At 49.4% G+C, this 16,698-nt stretch overlaps 7 protein-coding genes across 9 annotated transcripts; 3 read left to right on the top strand and 4 right to left on the bottom strand.

Annotated features, from left to right (window-relative positions):
- Nucleotides 1–1,390: 1,390 nt before the first annotated feature.
- Nucleotides 1,391–3,666, top strand: TERG_01896 (uncharacterized protein; the record flags this gene model as incomplete). The annotated part of the gene is made up of 2 exons (XM_047747823.1): nucleotides 1,391–3,240; nucleotides 3,296–3,666. The coding sequence occupies exons 1-2, from the start codon at nucleotides 1,665–1,667 to the stop codon at nucleotides 3,664–3,666; spliced, it is 1,947 nt and encodes a 648-aa protein (XP_047603788.1). The 5' UTR covers nucleotides 1,391–1,664.
- A 246-nt stretch (nucleotides 3,667–3,912) lies between these two features.
- Nucleotides 3,913–4,852, bottom strand: TERG_01895 (uncharacterized protein; the record flags this gene model as incomplete). 2 transcript variants are annotated; one of them, XM_003237125.2, is made up of 2 exons in its annotated part: nucleotides 3,913–4,700; nucleotides 4,762–4,852. In XM_003237125.2, the coding sequence occupies 2 exons, from the start codon at nucleotides 4,850–4,852 to the stop codon at nucleotides 3,913–3,915; spliced, it is 879 nt and encodes a 292-aa protein (XP_003237173.2). The 2 variants fall into 2 exon arrangements, with proteins under 2 accessions (XP_003237173.2, XP_047605529.1); XM_047749350.1 differs by lacking the exon at nucleotides 4,762–4,852 and having other exon boundaries at nucleotides 3,913–4,623.
- A 1,912-nt stretch (nucleotides 4,853–6,764) lies between these two features.
- On the top strand, nucleotides 6,765–7,910 carry TERG_01894 (uncharacterized protein; the record flags this gene model as incomplete). Its single annotated transcript, XM_003237124.2, has 2 exons — nucleotides 6,765–7,635; nucleotides 7,710–7,910. The coding sequence occupies exons 1-2, from the start codon at nucleotides 7,018–7,020 to the stop codon at nucleotides 7,908–7,910; spliced, it is 819 nt and encodes a 272-aa protein (XP_003237172.2). The 5' UTR covers nucleotides 6,765–7,017.
- TERG_01893 (uncharacterized protein) lies at nucleotides 7,803–8,973 on the bottom strand. The gene is made up of 2 exons (XM_003237123.2): nucleotides 8,738–8,973; nucleotides 7,803–8,546 (listed from the first exon to the last, which is right to left on the bottom strand). The coding sequence occupies exons 1-2, from the start codon at nucleotides 8,847–8,849 to the stop codon at nucleotides 7,996–7,998; spliced, it is 663 nt and encodes a 220-aa protein (XP_003237171.1). The 5' UTR covers nucleotides 8,850–8,973; the 3' UTR covers nucleotides 7,803–7,995.
- A 575-nt stretch (nucleotides 8,974–9,548) lies between these two features.
- On the top strand, nucleotides 9,549–12,396 carry TERG_01892 (alanyl-tRNA synthetase; the record flags this gene model as incomplete). 2 transcript variants are annotated; one of them, XM_003237122.2, is made up of 4 exons in its annotated part: nucleotides 9,549–9,599; nucleotides 9,671–9,706; nucleotides 9,765–12,158; nucleotides 12,223–12,396. In XM_003237122.2, the coding sequence occupies 4 exons, from the start codon at nucleotides 9,549–9,551 to the stop codon at nucleotides 12,394–12,396; spliced, it is 2,655 nt and encodes an 884-aa protein (XP_003237170.2). The 2 variants fall into 2 exon arrangements, with proteins under 2 accessions (XP_003237170.2, XP_047605528.1); XM_047749349.1 differs by lacking the exons at nucleotides 9,549–9,599; nucleotides 9,671–9,706 and having other exon boundaries at nucleotides 9,777–12,158.
- Nucleotides 12,397–12,897: 501 nt separating this feature from the next.
- Nucleotides 12,898–13,657, bottom strand: TERG_01891 (peptidyl-prolyl cis-trans isomerase H; the record flags this gene model as incomplete). Its single annotated transcript, XM_003237121.1, has 4 exons — nucleotides 12,898–13,089; nucleotides 13,165–13,302; nucleotides 13,377–13,522; nucleotides 13,582–13,657. The coding sequence occupies 4 exons, from the start codon at nucleotides 13,655–13,657 to the stop codon at nucleotides 12,898–12,900; spliced, it is 552 nt and encodes a 183-aa protein (XP_003237169.1).
- Nucleotides 13,658–14,197: 540 nt separating this feature from the next.
- TERG_01890 (uncharacterized protein) lies at nucleotides 14,198–14,803 on the bottom strand (the record flags this gene model as incomplete). Its single annotated transcript, XM_003237120.1, has 4 exons — nucleotides 14,198–14,342; nucleotides 14,447–14,488; nucleotides 14,545–14,639; nucleotides 14,729–14,803. 4 exons carry the CDS (start codon nucleotides 14,801–14,803, stop codon nucleotides 14,198–14,200), a joined length of 357 nt encoding a protein of 118 aa, XP_003237168.1.
- Nucleotides 14,804–16,698: the final 1,895 nt, after the last annotated feature.

The raw sequence follows: 16,698 nt of genomic DNA, 5'->3' as shown, positions 1-16,698 counted from the left end.
TACCACGCTTGGCCAGGTTTCGACGGTGAGTTCTCTTCAGCCAACGGACATGAGAGGAAAATTCAAGAGAAGAGACACGGTCCTTCAAGACAACAATGTACGCGCCTGGGATGACGCCGCGGGAGTCGATGTCAAGGAGCTGGGCTGCATTAACAGCCCAGAAGATGGCAAAGTAAATCAAAATAATCTTGAAGATAGACATGATGCACAATATTCCTTACTCCTGGAGCTGTCAGATTTCTCTCTTGTGATAGTTAAAGTGTCAATATCTGGTGTGAAAGATGTTTGTTGACAGAAAGATAGACAAGCAGCAGCAGAAAAAGATATTTATATATAAACAAGAGCCCTCTCGGCGATGACAGCGACGCTCATTTGATATTAATATTGCTTATCACACTGAGGAGACAGTATTTCACGTTGATAGCTTGCATCTTTGTGAAATATAGGGTATAATCTGCACCGAGAGAGAGCAATAGGAATATTCTAGTCAGAGTCTTATAAAAGATATCAACTAGATATAGCAGATAGGGAGTATCTACTTTGATATCTAGGATTGTATGATGTGGCTTGGGAAAGGCCTTTGTCAATATAAAAAGCCCTGATACCTGAGAAAACACAGGGTACACGGCAAAGATTATTATACATAACTGCATGGTATCATGTATATAACCATGATTGTGGTTATATTCAGGGGTATATATATCTCTCGAGAAGATAGATGTTTGATATCCGTCATCGACTCTTTAACGCCTGGCCGTTCTCCAGCAGCAACGGACCGGTGGTCATCTTTCGAATATCCAAAGATATGTCGACCTCTGCGTCGCCACCAGTAAGTCATTATCTTTGAAGTGAGGCGTAGGATAGCTATGTATTTAAAGGGTATCGTTGATGGATGGTGGTGGTGGATTGTTTGGTTGTTGAAACATCATTAAAATTTGACTCGGAAAAAGCAACTTCTGGTCTTCAGGGAATCTCAAGCCTCAAAGACCGTCGGCTAACAATAGCAATGTCAGTAAAGAGGCTTGAATGAACACGGCAATGACTTCGTTTGCTCCTGTAGCTGTCTCTCTCACGGCCTCTTCCTCGAGCTCCCTTGATTTGATCGCGACCCTTTGTCGGCGCATCCTCAACGCCCTCACGACGTCAAAGGCGAATCCCGCGAGCGCTTTATAACACAGCATCATTCCACCAACAGACACGTTTATTTCGTCTTTCGTCTTATGGAAGACTATTATCATAGTCAATATATCCGGGGCACAAGATGTAGTTTATATATCTTGTCGTGCACCGGGCAAAAATGTCCTTTCTTTCTTTTCACCCTCGCCAGCTGTCGCTTCCCCTGCGAATCGAGATTTGGCTCGATACTGCTGGATATATTGAACGGCAGGCTGGATGCTTTATCAGTGTCAGACTGCTGTTTTTTATTATCACTTTTATTATTATATACATTTGTTATGCCAAATGTTTATCCAGTCAGCCCTGATGCGATATACTCGACCTACTCTGCCTATTCTGTACAACGGGAACCCATTATACTCCCTAGTTTAAGCCCATTGTGAACCCATTTGGAATGACTGTGGAAAGGTTTGCCCATGAATTAGTCTCTAGGAGCTGGAAATATTTCATCTAACAATAATCGAAGAGACACTGCGGTTCCATCCAGGATGGAGCCGGGGGCGACCTATGTCCAGAAACTCCCCTCAGGAAAAGTCGGATTCGTTCGTCGTCCAATAAAGATCAAACCGGCCAAATCGATACTCGCTGATGCGTTTCTCCCTAATCGAGATGGCTCTGCGTGGAGTTTCCCCTATTCCTACAACCTGGATGCGCCTCTTCCTATTGAGACTGGCCCTAAGGAGACTGACCAGCCCATACCCTTGACGGATGGCCCGGCTCAGATGTATAACCATGGACGAGAGTACCCGCACCAGTTAGCTACGAGAAGATACGATCCAGTATCACCCAATCTGTATCATCGTGATGCTGCTCTTCCTCCCCCGGCACCGTCCCCTATACTCGAGCCCCTAAGCCCGACTTACTCTAGGGCACACGCAACTCCAGCACCAGAGACAAGACACAGATGTGCAGTGTGTGGACGCTACCGTTCTCCTTCATATCAACATCGGCATCCCATTATCCCAGGACAGATACCTCCTACTAGCGTGTGCCGAAAATGCAGGTTCACCTACACTTCTAGCGGAGAGAGTACTGAAAGCGATGAATCAGACAGGCGATCCAGAGGCCGAAGACGCAGTAGAAGGAGGCGCAATAGACCCAGACCTATATTTGACAAGGAGCCTTCTGCTCAACCAGCTCCAATTCCTCGGATACTTCAAGCTCCTACGCCCCAGACCAGCCAGCCTCAGGAACCTTCTACTCCTAGTCCTGCTCCTGCTCCTCCGCCTCCGCCTCCCCCACCCCCTCCACCGCCACAGCCCCCTGCCACAAAGATAGAGTCGTCTCCTCATATATTCCACTTTTGTCCAAACCCTCCTGGTCTATGCACGTTACGCAGTCAGAGAGATTCTCATGATTATGGTCTTCCAACACCTATCAGCAGCCCTCACTGCTGTACTGAACCGAGCTACCACTCGCTCCCCGACTATAGAGACACATGCAGCTCTTGTTGCTATCAGAGACACGGCCAGCGTCATTACCATCAAGATTGCCACCATGGCCATTACTGCCGCCGAGAACCTAGGCTTTATCCCTCCCAAAAGTTCAGGAGCTTCGACGATGTTCAGATTGTTCCATCTGATGATCCTAGAAGACAATGCATTCACAGGGAACCATTGCCTTTGAGACAAGCTGAGCGTACTGTTGTCAAAGATGCCAACTCTTGGTCAATGCCGGCAACTGGGAATTGGGATGATAGCAATGAACGGGTAAGAAAACCCAGGTCCCCTACACCTTCACCATCACCAGTGCGAGAACGACGCTACGTTGAACCGCGTCAATTCTCTTCTTCGCTAAGGGGCGCACGCCCTCCGCAAGCAAAGGTATGTCGATTTGCGTCCGACGAACCACAAAGTCAGCCCAATGTCCAATATCAAACTTGGGAGGACGACCGCCCCAAAAGGCAGTACAGCCGTGTTATATCGCGAGGCGACGATAATAATAACGAAGAGAGCGGCTGGTATGACACACCGGATTATGAGAGACCAGTCTCTACGCGGCCCTCTAGAAATGTCAGCATGCAACGGCAGCCTTCCCGAGTAGAAACAGAAAGAGCCCCTTCAGGTGAGTAGATGTGATAAAAGTTGCACCGTTGATTCGAATTTTAACTTGTATGTAGAAATCCTGGTCGTTCCGAAGCCTCGGCGTCAGTTCGAGGTCAGGTATGGGACATACCAACCGGAACAGCAACGGGACTATGAGTATAGAGAGCCTCGGCCAGAGACCCGTTTTAGGGAATATGAACCCTCAAATCCCAGGAGAGTGACGACCGTCAACAAACGGAGCTATGCATACCCCGTGATACGTGATGAACAGGAAGAGGAGGATGCAGGCCAGGGGTATAGTGACCCAAGGTACGAGAAGTGGAATAAAAGTCGTTATGCCAGCCGTGAAATCATTGAGGGGCCACGAGGGACATATAATCCTCCAACCGCCCGAAATCCGAGTGGTCAGCAATATAAGACGCGAGAGAGGTCGGTTGTCTGGTAGACATAACCTCGGCAAGTGTATTCTAACAGTCTTTGGATGCCTGTTTGCAAGGTTGTTGGTTGAAGAGGCTTACTACCATAAAACCTTCGGTTTGTTGGCTAGTTATGCAAGACAGATAAACTGGAGAGATACCTATCATTATATTATGGGCATTACTTCTATTATAATAATTAACCTATACACATATTCATAGTTCATTAAATATGTATATATGTATTATAGCTCCCCATTGATCCGTCCATTGGCCTACTTGGACAGATCATCGATCCTGCACAACAAGTACTCCAATATCCTGTACGAGGCAGAGGGGTTGTACTGGGGGCCCATGTGGCCAGTCAGGTAGAGCTCAACATAAGTAAGTTTTCGCTCAGTGTGGTGGCGGCCCAATACACCGGCTCCGGAGAGTGTGCTCAAGCTACCACGTTCGTGGTATGGCACGAAAAGAGGCTTGGAAGGTTCCTGGCTGAAACCTTGAGCACCACCCCAGGTCATGTTCTGGATGCTAAGTAGGGTTCCATTGCTGATAAGGACGTAGTCGAGATCTCCGTGTGCAATGATGGTACGAGGAGACTTCTCGATGACATCAGGGATGACGGTGAAAGATGATGGTTCAGAGTTATCCTTTCCATCAACGAAGACGGGGTGTTCAGCACACTCGGTCCATTTCTGGAGGGGAGCATTGATGGCCTTCTGCACGTCGGTGCGGTTGAAGTAGACATTTGCTCCGGCAGGTAGGTATTCGAAACTTCCTGGGAATCCGAGGACATCATACAAGAGAGGGCAGGTAGTGGCTACCTGGTAGACGTCAAAGCATGGATTTACGAGGGAGACGGCGTCGAAGATGGCGGTCCAGACGTCGCACTCGGGAGTAGCCTTGGGGAGGGCAGGGAGTTTACCCTTTGGTGGATAGACGAGATGTTCCTTCATGTAATTGCTGTAACCGCACTTGTCGGCCATATCGTGAATTTGCTTGGTGAAGGTCTCGTTGAATGGGAAGAGACCCTTCCAGTGTTCAACGAATGGGACAGCGGGGACTAAGGTTGTGTGAATAATGATGAAATGAGCGTGATGGATAGACAAGGGCGGTTGGCTTACCCTGAGTGAGAATTTCGTCCTTGTTGATGGATGGGTCGAAGATCATGGTGCTCTCGACGTTGAAATACCTCTTGTTCTTCTTCTCAAACATGGCGTGGGCGATGTATGGGACGTAAAGTCCGGCATAACTTTCACCGACGATGTAGATCTTCTTACCGTGCAGGTCAAAGGTATCTACGAAGTTCCTGAAGAATCCCAAGAATTGTGTAGCAACATCTTCTTCTGATCGCACAGATGGCTTTCCTTGAGAGAAGCCAGTACCAACAGGTCTAGATGGGTTATTATCAGTCGGGTTATATTACATGATTTTCATATATTTTATTGACTTACTGCTCAACCCAGACCATGTTGGTTAATTTGGTCCACGACCACGGGTTAGGAACTGGGTAAAGGGTTCCGTATTGCCAGAGGAAAGGACCATTTTCTTGGAGGAGACCCTCCAGTGAACTGCAGCCAGGGCCTCCATTGAGCCAGATGGTGATTTCATCCTTTGCAGCCGGGTTCTCTGATGGGAAGTACCAGAAGTAAAGTTCACGGCTCTCATCTTTCCTGGTCGAAATTGGCATGAGACCAGCGTATGATTCACCAATGTCGAACTGGACCTCTGGGATCTTGGTACCATCGACGGCATATTCTACATAGTATCAATGTTAGCTACCTCGCACTTCTGTTGTTCCATAGCAGGGAGTTTTCCCCCGCATGTAACTGTTGAGTCGGAAACACCAATTGCTCTAGGACAATTGAGAAAAAGGGAGGACTAACTCTTGGTCTTGTGGTTCAGACGAGAAGGAGTCTGACGCTTCTGCACTGGAGGGATTGCAGAGAAGTCGTAGTTTGGAAGGTTGCGAGCAGCTGGATCTCTTCTGCCTACATGCTGCAAGCTTCGTAGGAAAGGAAGGCTCGCAGCCGCAGCAGCATCTATGGCAGAGAGGGCCAAGACGAAGTAAGAGAGCCCGCGCATCTTCGAAGAGTAAAGGTGGAATCTAACCACACACGACTTGCTCTTGAAGAAAGTGAATCAACCAATCTATATATGTTTTATTCTGGCGCGCGGACGAGAGAAAGGGAAAAAAAAAAAAGAAAGAAGCAGAGCTGCGGACGATCTCCATGGTAAATATACTGCCTTCCAGAAGAATCAAGAAGAAAATTTCTCTTTCCCCTCCCTTGACAGCTGCTGGGATAACTCGTGCTCGGGCATAATTTCGTGTTGGATATAATTTCAATTTCCGGGATGTACGGCCAGATGTGGAGATGTCAAGGTAGGGATTTCCCCATTCCCCCGCGTAGGATCGCACCTTGTGCTCGTATTGCCATGGCAGAGCTAAGCGATAAGAAGGTAACCCCGTATAGTTTGATTGCGATCTTGACTTGTCAACCGAGCTAAGCTTTCCAAGCCGGATGGCGACTTTCTTTGCCCATTCTTTGATTCTTCTGCGGCTAAGAAGGAAGCATGTGGTAGTGTTATTCCGTATAGATGCCCGCCACAGGAGGCACCCAAAAGCCTCCCCCAAAGAAAAGCCCAGAGTAAACAGGCTCGAGGGGATTCATATGTACCTAAAAGCCAATCCCTGGCCCAGGAGCTTTGCTATCACAGGCATCTCCTCCATTCCCCAGGGTGAGCGACCCAATCTCGGTTTAGCGACGGTGCTGGGGCTGCGAGCTAGTGAGCAACCCTGGTTGCCCGCGGGCCTTCCGGAGCACATGTCCTTGGACAGCAAGCTAGGCCGACAGACTGTTGAGCTGCATATCCTGGGGGGTGTTGGGCATGGTGTCAACGGACGGTGGCAACCTGCGTCACTGTGCTGTCACTCTGCATGTTGGCTAGGTAGTTACACGTTTATCACTGGAGCTGGAGCTGCCCTGCATGGTGACAACATGCAGTCGGTCAGTGAGCGACAACGACTAAGCCGCCATTCTCTCCCCCACGAACCCATCACCTGGCCCGCCTGCTGAGGACCCAGGGCGCCGTTCATCGGCCTGCAAGCACGGAACGCACTCGCTCACGGGCTTGAGATTGTCTTTTCTTCGGCTTTTTGAGGTCGAGAAAGTCGAATTTATTTTTTTGACGCCGAAAAAGAATTTCAACAGTTGAAGATCGACGTTTTGTATTTCCCTTTTTGGGACATGATTAGATAATAGCTGTGAACTGGTCACGTGCTATAGTATATCAAAATCGATGAAGACAAAAAGAAGGAAAAGAAGACAAACAAGCAGAAGAAGAAGAAGACGACGAGGAAAAAGACAGGAAAAAGAAGGATGGGAGGAAACTATGGGCCAGCGATGTCGCGGAAGAGGAAGCTTGACAGCGAAGGCGAAGAAGACGGAGATATCGGGCCAGCCAGACCAGATACGCCGCCGAAGAAGCCCAGAGTGATGGGCCCAGTGATGCCACCGAGCTTTCGGCCAGAGAGTGGTAAGGACGAAGAGGAAGGCAGTCAAGATGACGAGGACGACAGTGATGATGATTATGGGCCCTCGCTGCCTCCCCCGGGCTCCTCAAGCTCTGCTGTACAGCACGAAACCCCCACAGAGCCTATCCCAAGCAAGCCCGCCTCCAAGCCAGAGACAGTCCAACGGGACGACTGGATGCTGAAGCCGCCCGATCAGCTCGGCCTTTCAGCGCGTATGGACCCTACAAAGCTCAAGAACCGAAAATTCAACACCGGAAACCCTGCTCGACCGGCAGCTTCAAAGGCGGGCGGCCCGTCAAATACTTGGACCGAGACTGTGGAGGAGAAGAGGAAGCGTCTGCAGAATGAAGTCATGGGCATTCAGGCACCGGCTGCTGCATCAACTGCATCTGAACCGGATGCTGGGAAGGCATTGGCGGCAGAAAGAGCAGAAAAGATGTCCAAGCATGTCCGCGAATACAACGTGAGTGTTGCCTGTTCTCATATACAAATAACTACTTGACTGAGCTGCGGGCTAAATTGCTTGTGGATCTATAGGAAAAGAATAGGAACAAGTCATTGTATTCTCAGCACAAGGCCAGCACCGAAGAGCAGGAAAAGGACGACCCCAGTGCACGAGCGTTCGACAAGGAGAAGGATATCAGGGCTCCGTCCAAGATCAGCCATTCCCAGCGTAGGGAGATGCTCAACAAAGCTGCCGACTTCAACTCACGCTTCTCTGGAGGAAGCTTTCTATAGAACTAATGACTGCTACATGAAGATACCATTGCATAACTTTGTGTGTGTGTGTGAGTGAGAGTTGAGAGTGGGTGAGTGATAGGTCCTAGCTATCGTCGATCTCCATAGGATCCAAATCGTAGTCTGGCAACTGTTCACCGTCCACGGGCATGTCTGGCGGCGGTGTCCTGTCCCCCTCCGCCTGTCCGTTGTAACTCTCTGCCATTTTCTCCCTGGCTCGCTCTCTTGCGTCCGTCATCGCTGCTCGAACACTGTCCTGTTCAGCCGGTATTCCCAGCGCTGCCGGAACGCGGTAGAGCACCAGCTCGTTGTTCCTCTCCTCCTTTGGTTTATGCGTAAGCACTGACTTAGGGATCGACATGAGCTGCTTCTCCATCTCCGGCATGACTTTAAACGTCTGTCTTCTCTCTTCCTCTTCTATCTGGGCGATCTCGTCCCCTAGATCAGTGATGTATACTCGGGTTTTGGTGTCGTCGACCTGCATGCCATCGCCATTGCTGGCCCGCGAGGACGTGTATTTCGACGGCGAGCCCGCATGCTCTCGTTCGTCTGCCTGTCTCTGAGCCTCTAGACCGTAAATTCCTCCTCCTGCTGCTGTCGTCGTGGGCGTAATCAGTGTCTGTTCGGATAATCTGTCTGTAGAAAACAACCAAGCTGTTAGCCTCCAGAAGCTCAAAACTCCCCAGATTTTTCTCCCAACTTCTCTGCAAAAAGGAAAAAAAACACCAGCCCGTCTCCTGTCCTTCCTAGCCTCTATCCAACCCGGTCAATCGACAGGGAAACAGGCACAGGCACAGGCACAAAAGAAAGAGAAAACAGCTTCATACCGAGTCGCAGCCGGCCGAACTTCTTCCTCAGTCGCCTCTCGCCGTCGAGCTCATCCTCTGCCGCTCGCTTTCCGCGGCGTTTTTCGACTCTCCCCGCCGCTGCTGGCGCCATTGATCAGGCATCACAGTGCTGTCAGAGACCTGCGCCGTCGAGGAGCATCGCTTCCGCCCTAATATAGCCCTGTCGTGGTGCGTTCCTGCGGCAGAAGAAGAGCGAACGCGCCAGAAACCCCCCCAGCAGCAGCACGGAAGGAAAAAGAAGCCAGCGACAGTTTGGATGGGCGCAAGGTTTGCTTGGTCGCCAAATCCACTCTTGGGTGTGACTCGCTCGCTCAGCGCCAGCTCGACTCTCCCACTCCGCTGCCACAACCTCGCCCTCCGCAGTTCATCGCATCGCTGGACCTGGACGCCGCTCAGGATGGCTGCCTCGACTTCTTCTCAACCGCCCGCCGGCCAGCAGACGGTGGAATGGCCGGCGTTGCGCGTGCGTGACACATTCCTCGACTACTTCGAGAAGAACGGCCACACATTCGGTATGGCTCCTGGGCCCGTTCCCGGTGCAGTCTCTGTTTATACGCTCTTCTAGACGATGGATCCTGGGCTGGGGAAGCCGTATGAGCTGCTTGCTGACCTTCTTTGCAGTGCCGTCGTCTTCGGTTGTGCCGCTGTCAGATCCCACCCTGCTGTTCGCCAACGCGGGGATGAACCAGTATAAGTATAGGCACCGTTGACCCCAACTCCGATTTTGCACAGCTGAAGCGTGCGCATAACTCGCAGAAGGTCTGTCTCCCCTGTGTCTACTTTGTATGACATGTATGCTAACCAGTGTCTTCAGTGTATTCGTGCTGGAGGGAAACATAACGTATGACCCCGCAGTCGCTCATATAAAAATGGCATAAAAAATCTTTCGGCGGGATACTAATGGGTCAATAGGATCTTGATGATGTTGGAAAGGACAGTTACCATCATGTGAGTGCGCCCATTGCAGCAGCAGATGGCCTCAAGCTGACCCGTTCCCCTGGTATAGACTTTTTTTGAGATGCTTGGAAACTGGAGTTTTGGAGACTACTTCAAAAAGGAGGCCATACAATTTTCCTGGGAACTTCTCACCAAAGTATACGGTTTAGATCCTGATAGACTCTACGTTACCTACTTTGAAGGAAACGAGGCTGCCGGCGTTGGCCCTGACATAGAAGCAAGGGACATATGGCGGAGTGTCGGCGTGAAAGATGACCACATTCTCACAGGTGACATGAAGGACAACTTCTGGGAGATGGGAGACCAAGGCCCTTGCGGACCTTGCAGTGAGATTCATTATGACAGAATTGGAGGCCGAAATGCTGCCCATCTCGTTAACCAGGATGACCCGGACGTGCTCGAGATCTGGAATAACGTGTTTATACAATATAACCGTGAGCCAGACAGGTCTCTACGGCCACTGCCTAACCAGCATGTCGATACTGGTCTAGGATATGAAAGACTGGTGTCCATCCTCCAGAACAAGTCGTCGAATTATGATACCGATGTGTTTACCCCCCTGTTTACCGCCATTCAAAATATCACAGGTGCTCGACCATACACCGGCAAATTTGGTGCCGAGGATGCTGATGGAATAGACACTGCGTACCGAGTGGTTGCAGACCACCTTAGAACACTCACCTTTGCCATTACTGATGGAGCTGCTCCCAACAATGAAGGACGGGGCTACGTTGTTCGTCGAGTGCTTCGCAGAGGTGTACGCTACGCCAGAAAGTACCTCCAGGTTGAAATTGGCAGCTTCTTCTCAAAACTTGTCCCAGCCCTCGTAGAACAGATGGGTGACATGTTCCCGGAAATCAGGCGAAAGCAAACGGATGTCATGGAGATCTTAGACGAAGAGGAAGTGTCGTTTGCCAAAACCCTTGATCGTGGTGAACGCCAATTTGAGAACTACGCTCAGCAAGCATTGGACTCTGGCGCTGGAAAACTCCATGGTGCCGATGTCTGGCGACTTTACGATACCTTTGGCTTCCCTGTGGACCTTACTCGCCTAATGGCAGAAGAGAGACAGTTGACCATCGACGATGCTGAGTTTGAAGAGGCCCGTCTCAAGGCCAAGGAAGCCAGTAAAGGTCAGGCTAAAACCGCCTCCGACCTCCTCAAACTTACTGTTCACACTCTGAGCACGCTTGAGAAGAACGGTGTCCCAAAAACCGACGATGATGCCAAGTTTGGAAAGGGAAATATCGTCGCCAACATTAAGGCAATCTGTCATGGAAAAGAGGTCATTGACTCGACCAAGGACATCCCTGCCAATGAGCAGATTGGTATTATTCTTGACAAGACCAACTTTTACGCTGAGCAAGGTGGTCAAGAGTACGATACCGGAAAGATCGTCATTGACGGTCAGGCCGAGCTGGATGTTCAGAACGTCCAGATGTACGGCGGCTATGTTCTACACACTGGCTTTATCAAATACGGCAACTTCTCTGTCAACGACTCTGTCATTGCAGAATACGATGAACTCCGCCGATGGCCAATCAGAAATAACCATACCGGTACCCATATTCTCAATTTTGCTCTCCGAGAGGTTCTTGGTGATGGTGTCGACCAGAAGGGGTCCCTTGTTGCCGCCGAGAAATTACGTTTCGACTTCTCTCACAAATCCGCTATCTCGGACAGTGATCTAGAGAAAATCGAAGCCAAGTCTACTGACTACATCCGTCAGAACTGTGCTGTCTACTCACAGGAGGTTCCTCTCGCAACTGCTCGTGAGATCACCGGCGTTCGTGCTGTGTTCGGAGAGACATACCCCGATCCTGTTCGCGTGGTATCCGTCGGCGTTGAGCTTGACGAGATTCTAAAGAACGTCAAGGACCCTCGCTGGGAAGGTGTCAGTATCGAGTTCTGTGGTGGCACCCACGTCCAAAAGACTGGTGATATCAAGGACCTCGTCATCCTCGAAGAGAGCGGTATTGCCAAAGGAATTCGTCGTATCATTGCCGTAACAGGTGAAGATGCACATGAAGTCCAGCGTATTGCTCGCGAGTTTGGTGAACGACTCAACCGCTTCGAAAAGATGCCTGCCAGCCCCGAGAGGGATGCTGAAATTAAGAGTCTGCAAGTCGACCTTAACCAGCTTACCATCTCTGCCGTCGAGAAGACCAAGTACCGCAACCAGTTCACCCAGATCCATAAGAAGATCACGGATGCGCAGAAGGCCGCTCAGAAGGCTGAGGTGAAGACCGCCATTGATGCCATCTCCGCCTACTTTGAAGAGAACACGGAAAGCCCATCACTCGTCATCAAACTGCCTATCACTGCAAACCAGAAGGCAATTAGCGAGTCTTTGAATCACGTCAAGACAAAGTTGAGCGGTAAGGCGTTGTACGTCTTCGCCGCCGATGCATCCAAGGTTGCCCACGGATGCTACGTGACTCCCGTACGTTTGCCCTGCCAATCCCTACTAAAACCCTAGTACTTGCCACTAATGTATCTTTTAATAGGATCTCACCACCAAGGGTGCATCAGCTAACGAGTGGGCTAGTGCCGTGTCTAGCATTGTTGGAGGCAAAGCAGGAGGCAAGGCACCCGTTGCGATCGGCAACGGTACTGAAGTTAACAAAGTCGACGAGGCTTTGGATGAAGCCACGAAGTATCTAGAGAAATTCAAACTCTGATCAGGCTTCTGGCCCTCGTTTACGCTTGGGTGACAAATTCTGCATTTACTCCTTTTTTTTTTGCATCTGCTTTTAACTTCATCGGAAAGGGTATATCATATCATCGGTGGGGGATCATATAGTAACTATAAAGATAGTGAATGCATCATAGATTTGGTGCCTTGTTCATTAAGAGCTGACGTGTAATAGCCAGTTACAAGTGTAGATAAGCATTTTAAAACAACTCTGTACGACCCCAGCTATGGCTTATCTAACTCTCTTCTTAAATCAAGCTCGTGCATGTTTGAGATGCTGCGCGATATGTGTTATGCCGTATCTGTGTTCGTTGGATAGTTGCATGGGGTCGTATAAAGCTTTTCTAACTGTAGCTATCCGATGCTGCAGGTTCAGCCTTCCTTCACCGTTTCAGGAAAGGCACCTAGTGATAACTATGTCTTTCCACGCCTATCGTATGAGCCAACCCTTTAGGGTTGCCTCATTTGACTAAACTATCATCCTTCATTACATCTCTCCGCACTGTGCAATCACAACGTCCTGGTTAGGCTTATCCCTCGTAGTTCGCGTATTCTCTATCATCCGTACAACATCCATACCATCCACCACACGGCCAAAAACAACGTGTTTGTTGTTAAGAAATGGCGTGGCGGTGGTAGTTATGAAGAATTGGCAACCGTTGGTATTAGGTCCAGAATTCTTCACCAAGCATATCCCGGTTAGAACATATTCAGAAGCAACGATAAGCAATATAGAAAGGAATCAAACACGTACAGCCATGCTAAGCACACCCGGTCCGTCGTGAGTGAGGTTGAAATTTTCATCTGCAAACGAGCCTGTCCCATATATGCATGCTCGACCAGATCCGTCACCATTAATAAAATCTCCACCTTGAATCATAAAGTCTTTAATCTGTGTATACATCAGTATCTGCACCGTAAAACAGTCTGACAATTAATGCATCCTATCGCGGATACAAGACTTACAACTCGATGAAACTTGCAGCCTTTGTAACCCTGCGGCCGGCCACGAGCATTCTTCGTCTCACCGGTACAAAACTGTCTGAAGTTCTCGGCTGTACGAGGTACAACTTTTGAAAATAGCTCTATTTTAATACGTCCAAGTGGTTCACCTGCATATAACGTCAGTATATAAAATGAACTGGTGGTGGAGCGGGTTCATTTATGTTACCTCCAAGTGTTATATCAAAAAACACGATGGGGTTAGGGTTGTCCCCTGCAGGAGTAGACGGCTGCTGTACACTCATTTTCCAAATTATTTATACCTGTGGTGTTGTGTGCTAGAGTAGTTTGTAGGATTGTTGTTCTGATACGTTGGTTGGTAGTTTATTATGCGTGGGCCATTAAGATGTTGGATAACTGGCGAACTAAAATAAGCGCAGCCGCGCACAAGGTCAAACATGAACCTGGACCAGAGTAAAATTCGTATACCCAAACCCAGGGCCCGGTCATGAATCTGAAGATCTTCTAGAAGTGGGTTTTATTGTCCTTAATGAGGCTCAAATGGATTTGGTGATCAGAATATATTCATGATATCGGGTAATTTTGTGTCTATGTATTATCAGTTTATGTACTAAGTGTATCCTCTTATGTCCTCTCCCCTTCATATACACTATCACCAAGGTCCACGATCAACGTAGTTAAGGGCCACCACCATGTTATATCCAGTGTTCCATAAATGTCATTGCATGGTCACCCCAGCTATGGGGTGAGGTCTATTAGCCCGTATGTCCTGCGCGAACCCCCCAATGTCAGAGCTGTCTATTTTCATTCGCCCTAGTGCCAGCCTACGACGAGGGAGAAGGAGTGGCCGTGGGTGTCGGGCTCGGCTGAGTAGAGACGGTTTTACAAACGAAGCTGCGGACTTCGAACTTAAACCTGGAGATGTTCTTCGTATAGTGATCTGTCATTCTTCCCTTGCATTCAGGTTTCCTAACATGTCCCAGTCAGCAATCGGAAGGAGCATAGAGTTTGAATATAAAGAAAAAGAGAAAGGAAAACGCCAATGGTCTGGAGACGATGAAGGGTAGACATACGAATAGAAGACACAGTCATAGCCTTGAGGGATATCTGCGGCTCTGCGTGATTCTAGTTAGTCTCGGCACACGACTGATCCTGTGGTAAGTATACATACTTAATCCAAGTCTTGAAGCCACTGCATTGGCCGTCTTGCACAGCTACTGGGAAAGGAGACAAAGTGCCGTTCGGCGATTCGTAGTAACCGACAACCTGTTGTCGCCTTTGTTAGTACACATTTAGGCCAAGCGTGGAAATAGATGATGAGTCTGAGAGCCAATGTATATAAGTGAATTCCCTACCTTTGGTTCTTGAGCAACAACGGCTGTGGCGCAAAGGCCCAGGGACACTGCAGCGAGTGAACTGAAGAGACGCATTCTGGCAAGGATGGAAATAAGAAAAACAAGAAGAGAAGGCTGGTTAGTGTTAGGGTGGCTTTCTATCAGGCGTAACCGCGAAGACGGTCGAGCCCGTTTATATACAGATGAACAGGCGGCAGGAAGCATCTGCCGGTGCCTCGGTCTTGGAAGGCATCCCGTATTCCTGGGTGCCATTTTAGAAAGGACTGAGCCTAAGCGAAATCCACCAGTAGCACTGATGCGATTCTGCTAGTTGAACGACTAATAGTTAGACTACTAGATCGTCATAACTATAAAATCCAGTGGCGTCTGTCTGACCGCGATGCCTTTTTCATTTCTTAACATTTGGAATATGACTCCGAGTTTAGGCTCAGTTCCGTCCAAGACGGAACTGCTGGCACGCCCAGCTAATATAACAATGGCTGTGGGAAAGGGGGGTATTTGGCCTGAATAATCCCAGTTCAAATCGGAGGCACTACTGACATTCGTATTTCTGTGTGTTTGAAGATGGAGAAGACTTTTTCTCGTCTAATGGAGCTGCCGTCTTCCAGCTATGAAACCGCCCCAGCTACGAACCTATACTAAGGGCGGGACCCCCGTACCCCATCAGAGATCCGTTTGTATCTGTTGTTCCGCTGGAGCCCATCGTTTATCGTGATCATCGTAGACAAGATTGTCGTACTCTGTACTCCGTAGCTGTTCGGTAGATGTACCCGCACAGAGTTTGCGGAGTGGGAACGCAGTTCATCGTCTTCACTTTTGTTCTTTCGGAGACGGGATGATCCGAGGGCCAGGAGAGCCGTCCAAGCCCATCGCAGGAATCCCGATAACTTCACAAAATGCAGTTTTGCCAGGCAGTGCTCCCGCAGAAGGTAGTATATCCATGGCGTTGATGTCGTGTAAACAACAGCCGTTTTCTGCGTTGTCGTTGGAAGAAAGTTGAGGCAGAAAACCAGCAGTCACGTGGTGTCCTTGGATTCCAAAAGGGATTCCCAAAGGGGCATTTTTGAACGTCACTTGAGCCGTTTGTACCTTTTTTGTATGAGCAGTGAATAAGCAACAACATGCACAGCGACGCAGATGATGAGATGCACAGCCAAGCGGGGTCCAGGGCAGCGGCTATATTCTCCCTACACTGACCACCGAGATAGACAGGCGAACGACCGAGTTGCACGCAGAACAGCGCTTCTGAAACGCGGGGGATATACGCCTGGGATACTTCTGCTCGCCGTACCCCGTATTTGCTGGGGGCCGAAAGAGGTATCCGAGTACGCCACCAGAGTTGAGAAAGAACGCCGAAAGGCGGCGTTTTGACGGCGATCAGGACGGCGCTTGGAAAAAGAAACGGGTTCTCCTTCGCCTAGTTGCAAGGAATAGCACATTGTCGCACCGGACGCTCGAGGACTTGATAACTGCAGGAAGCAAGAACTGCTCGACGAAAACCAGCAAGGCGGACGAGACAAAAGACAAACAACTACGGAGCACGCTGAGATAGCGATACAATAGAGAGAGACAAACGAGAGACAGGGGGCGTATACAAGACGGCACGACCACGACTCGCTGCAGGCTGATCCTTATTAACCCTTGACTCAATCGCAGGTGCCAGCTAGTGTGCTGCGTCCTGCTCCACCCCGGACCAGCCAGCCGTGAGATATTACGTTCACGTCTCACTTTTCCTTTACTCGATATATTGTATTCAGGAGAAATACTCGATGGTCGAAGGAGCCAGGCAAGACAGGGGCAGAACAAGGCAGAAAAAGCCTATATGTGCCATCTGAGCAGGATCTTACCCGATTTTTCGCCTCTATCTCTGGGACTCTGGGCCTGGGTCTAGACATTTTATGTTTTTGCTGTCAATTTGCTGGGGCCCCTTCGCTTCGACTCCATATACTTAACCCTTCGCACTCTTTCTC

This window comes from Trichophyton rubrum (genome assembly GCF_000151425.1).
Source record: "Trichophyton rubrum CBS 118892 genomic scaffold supercont2.2, whole genome shotgun sequence".
NCBI lineage: Eukaryota > Fungi > Ascomycota > Eurotiomycetes > Onygenales > Arthrodermataceae > Trichophyton > Trichophyton rubrum.
Note: the sequence above shows the minus strand (reverse complement) of the source record. Positions and strands in the feature narration are given on the sequence as shown.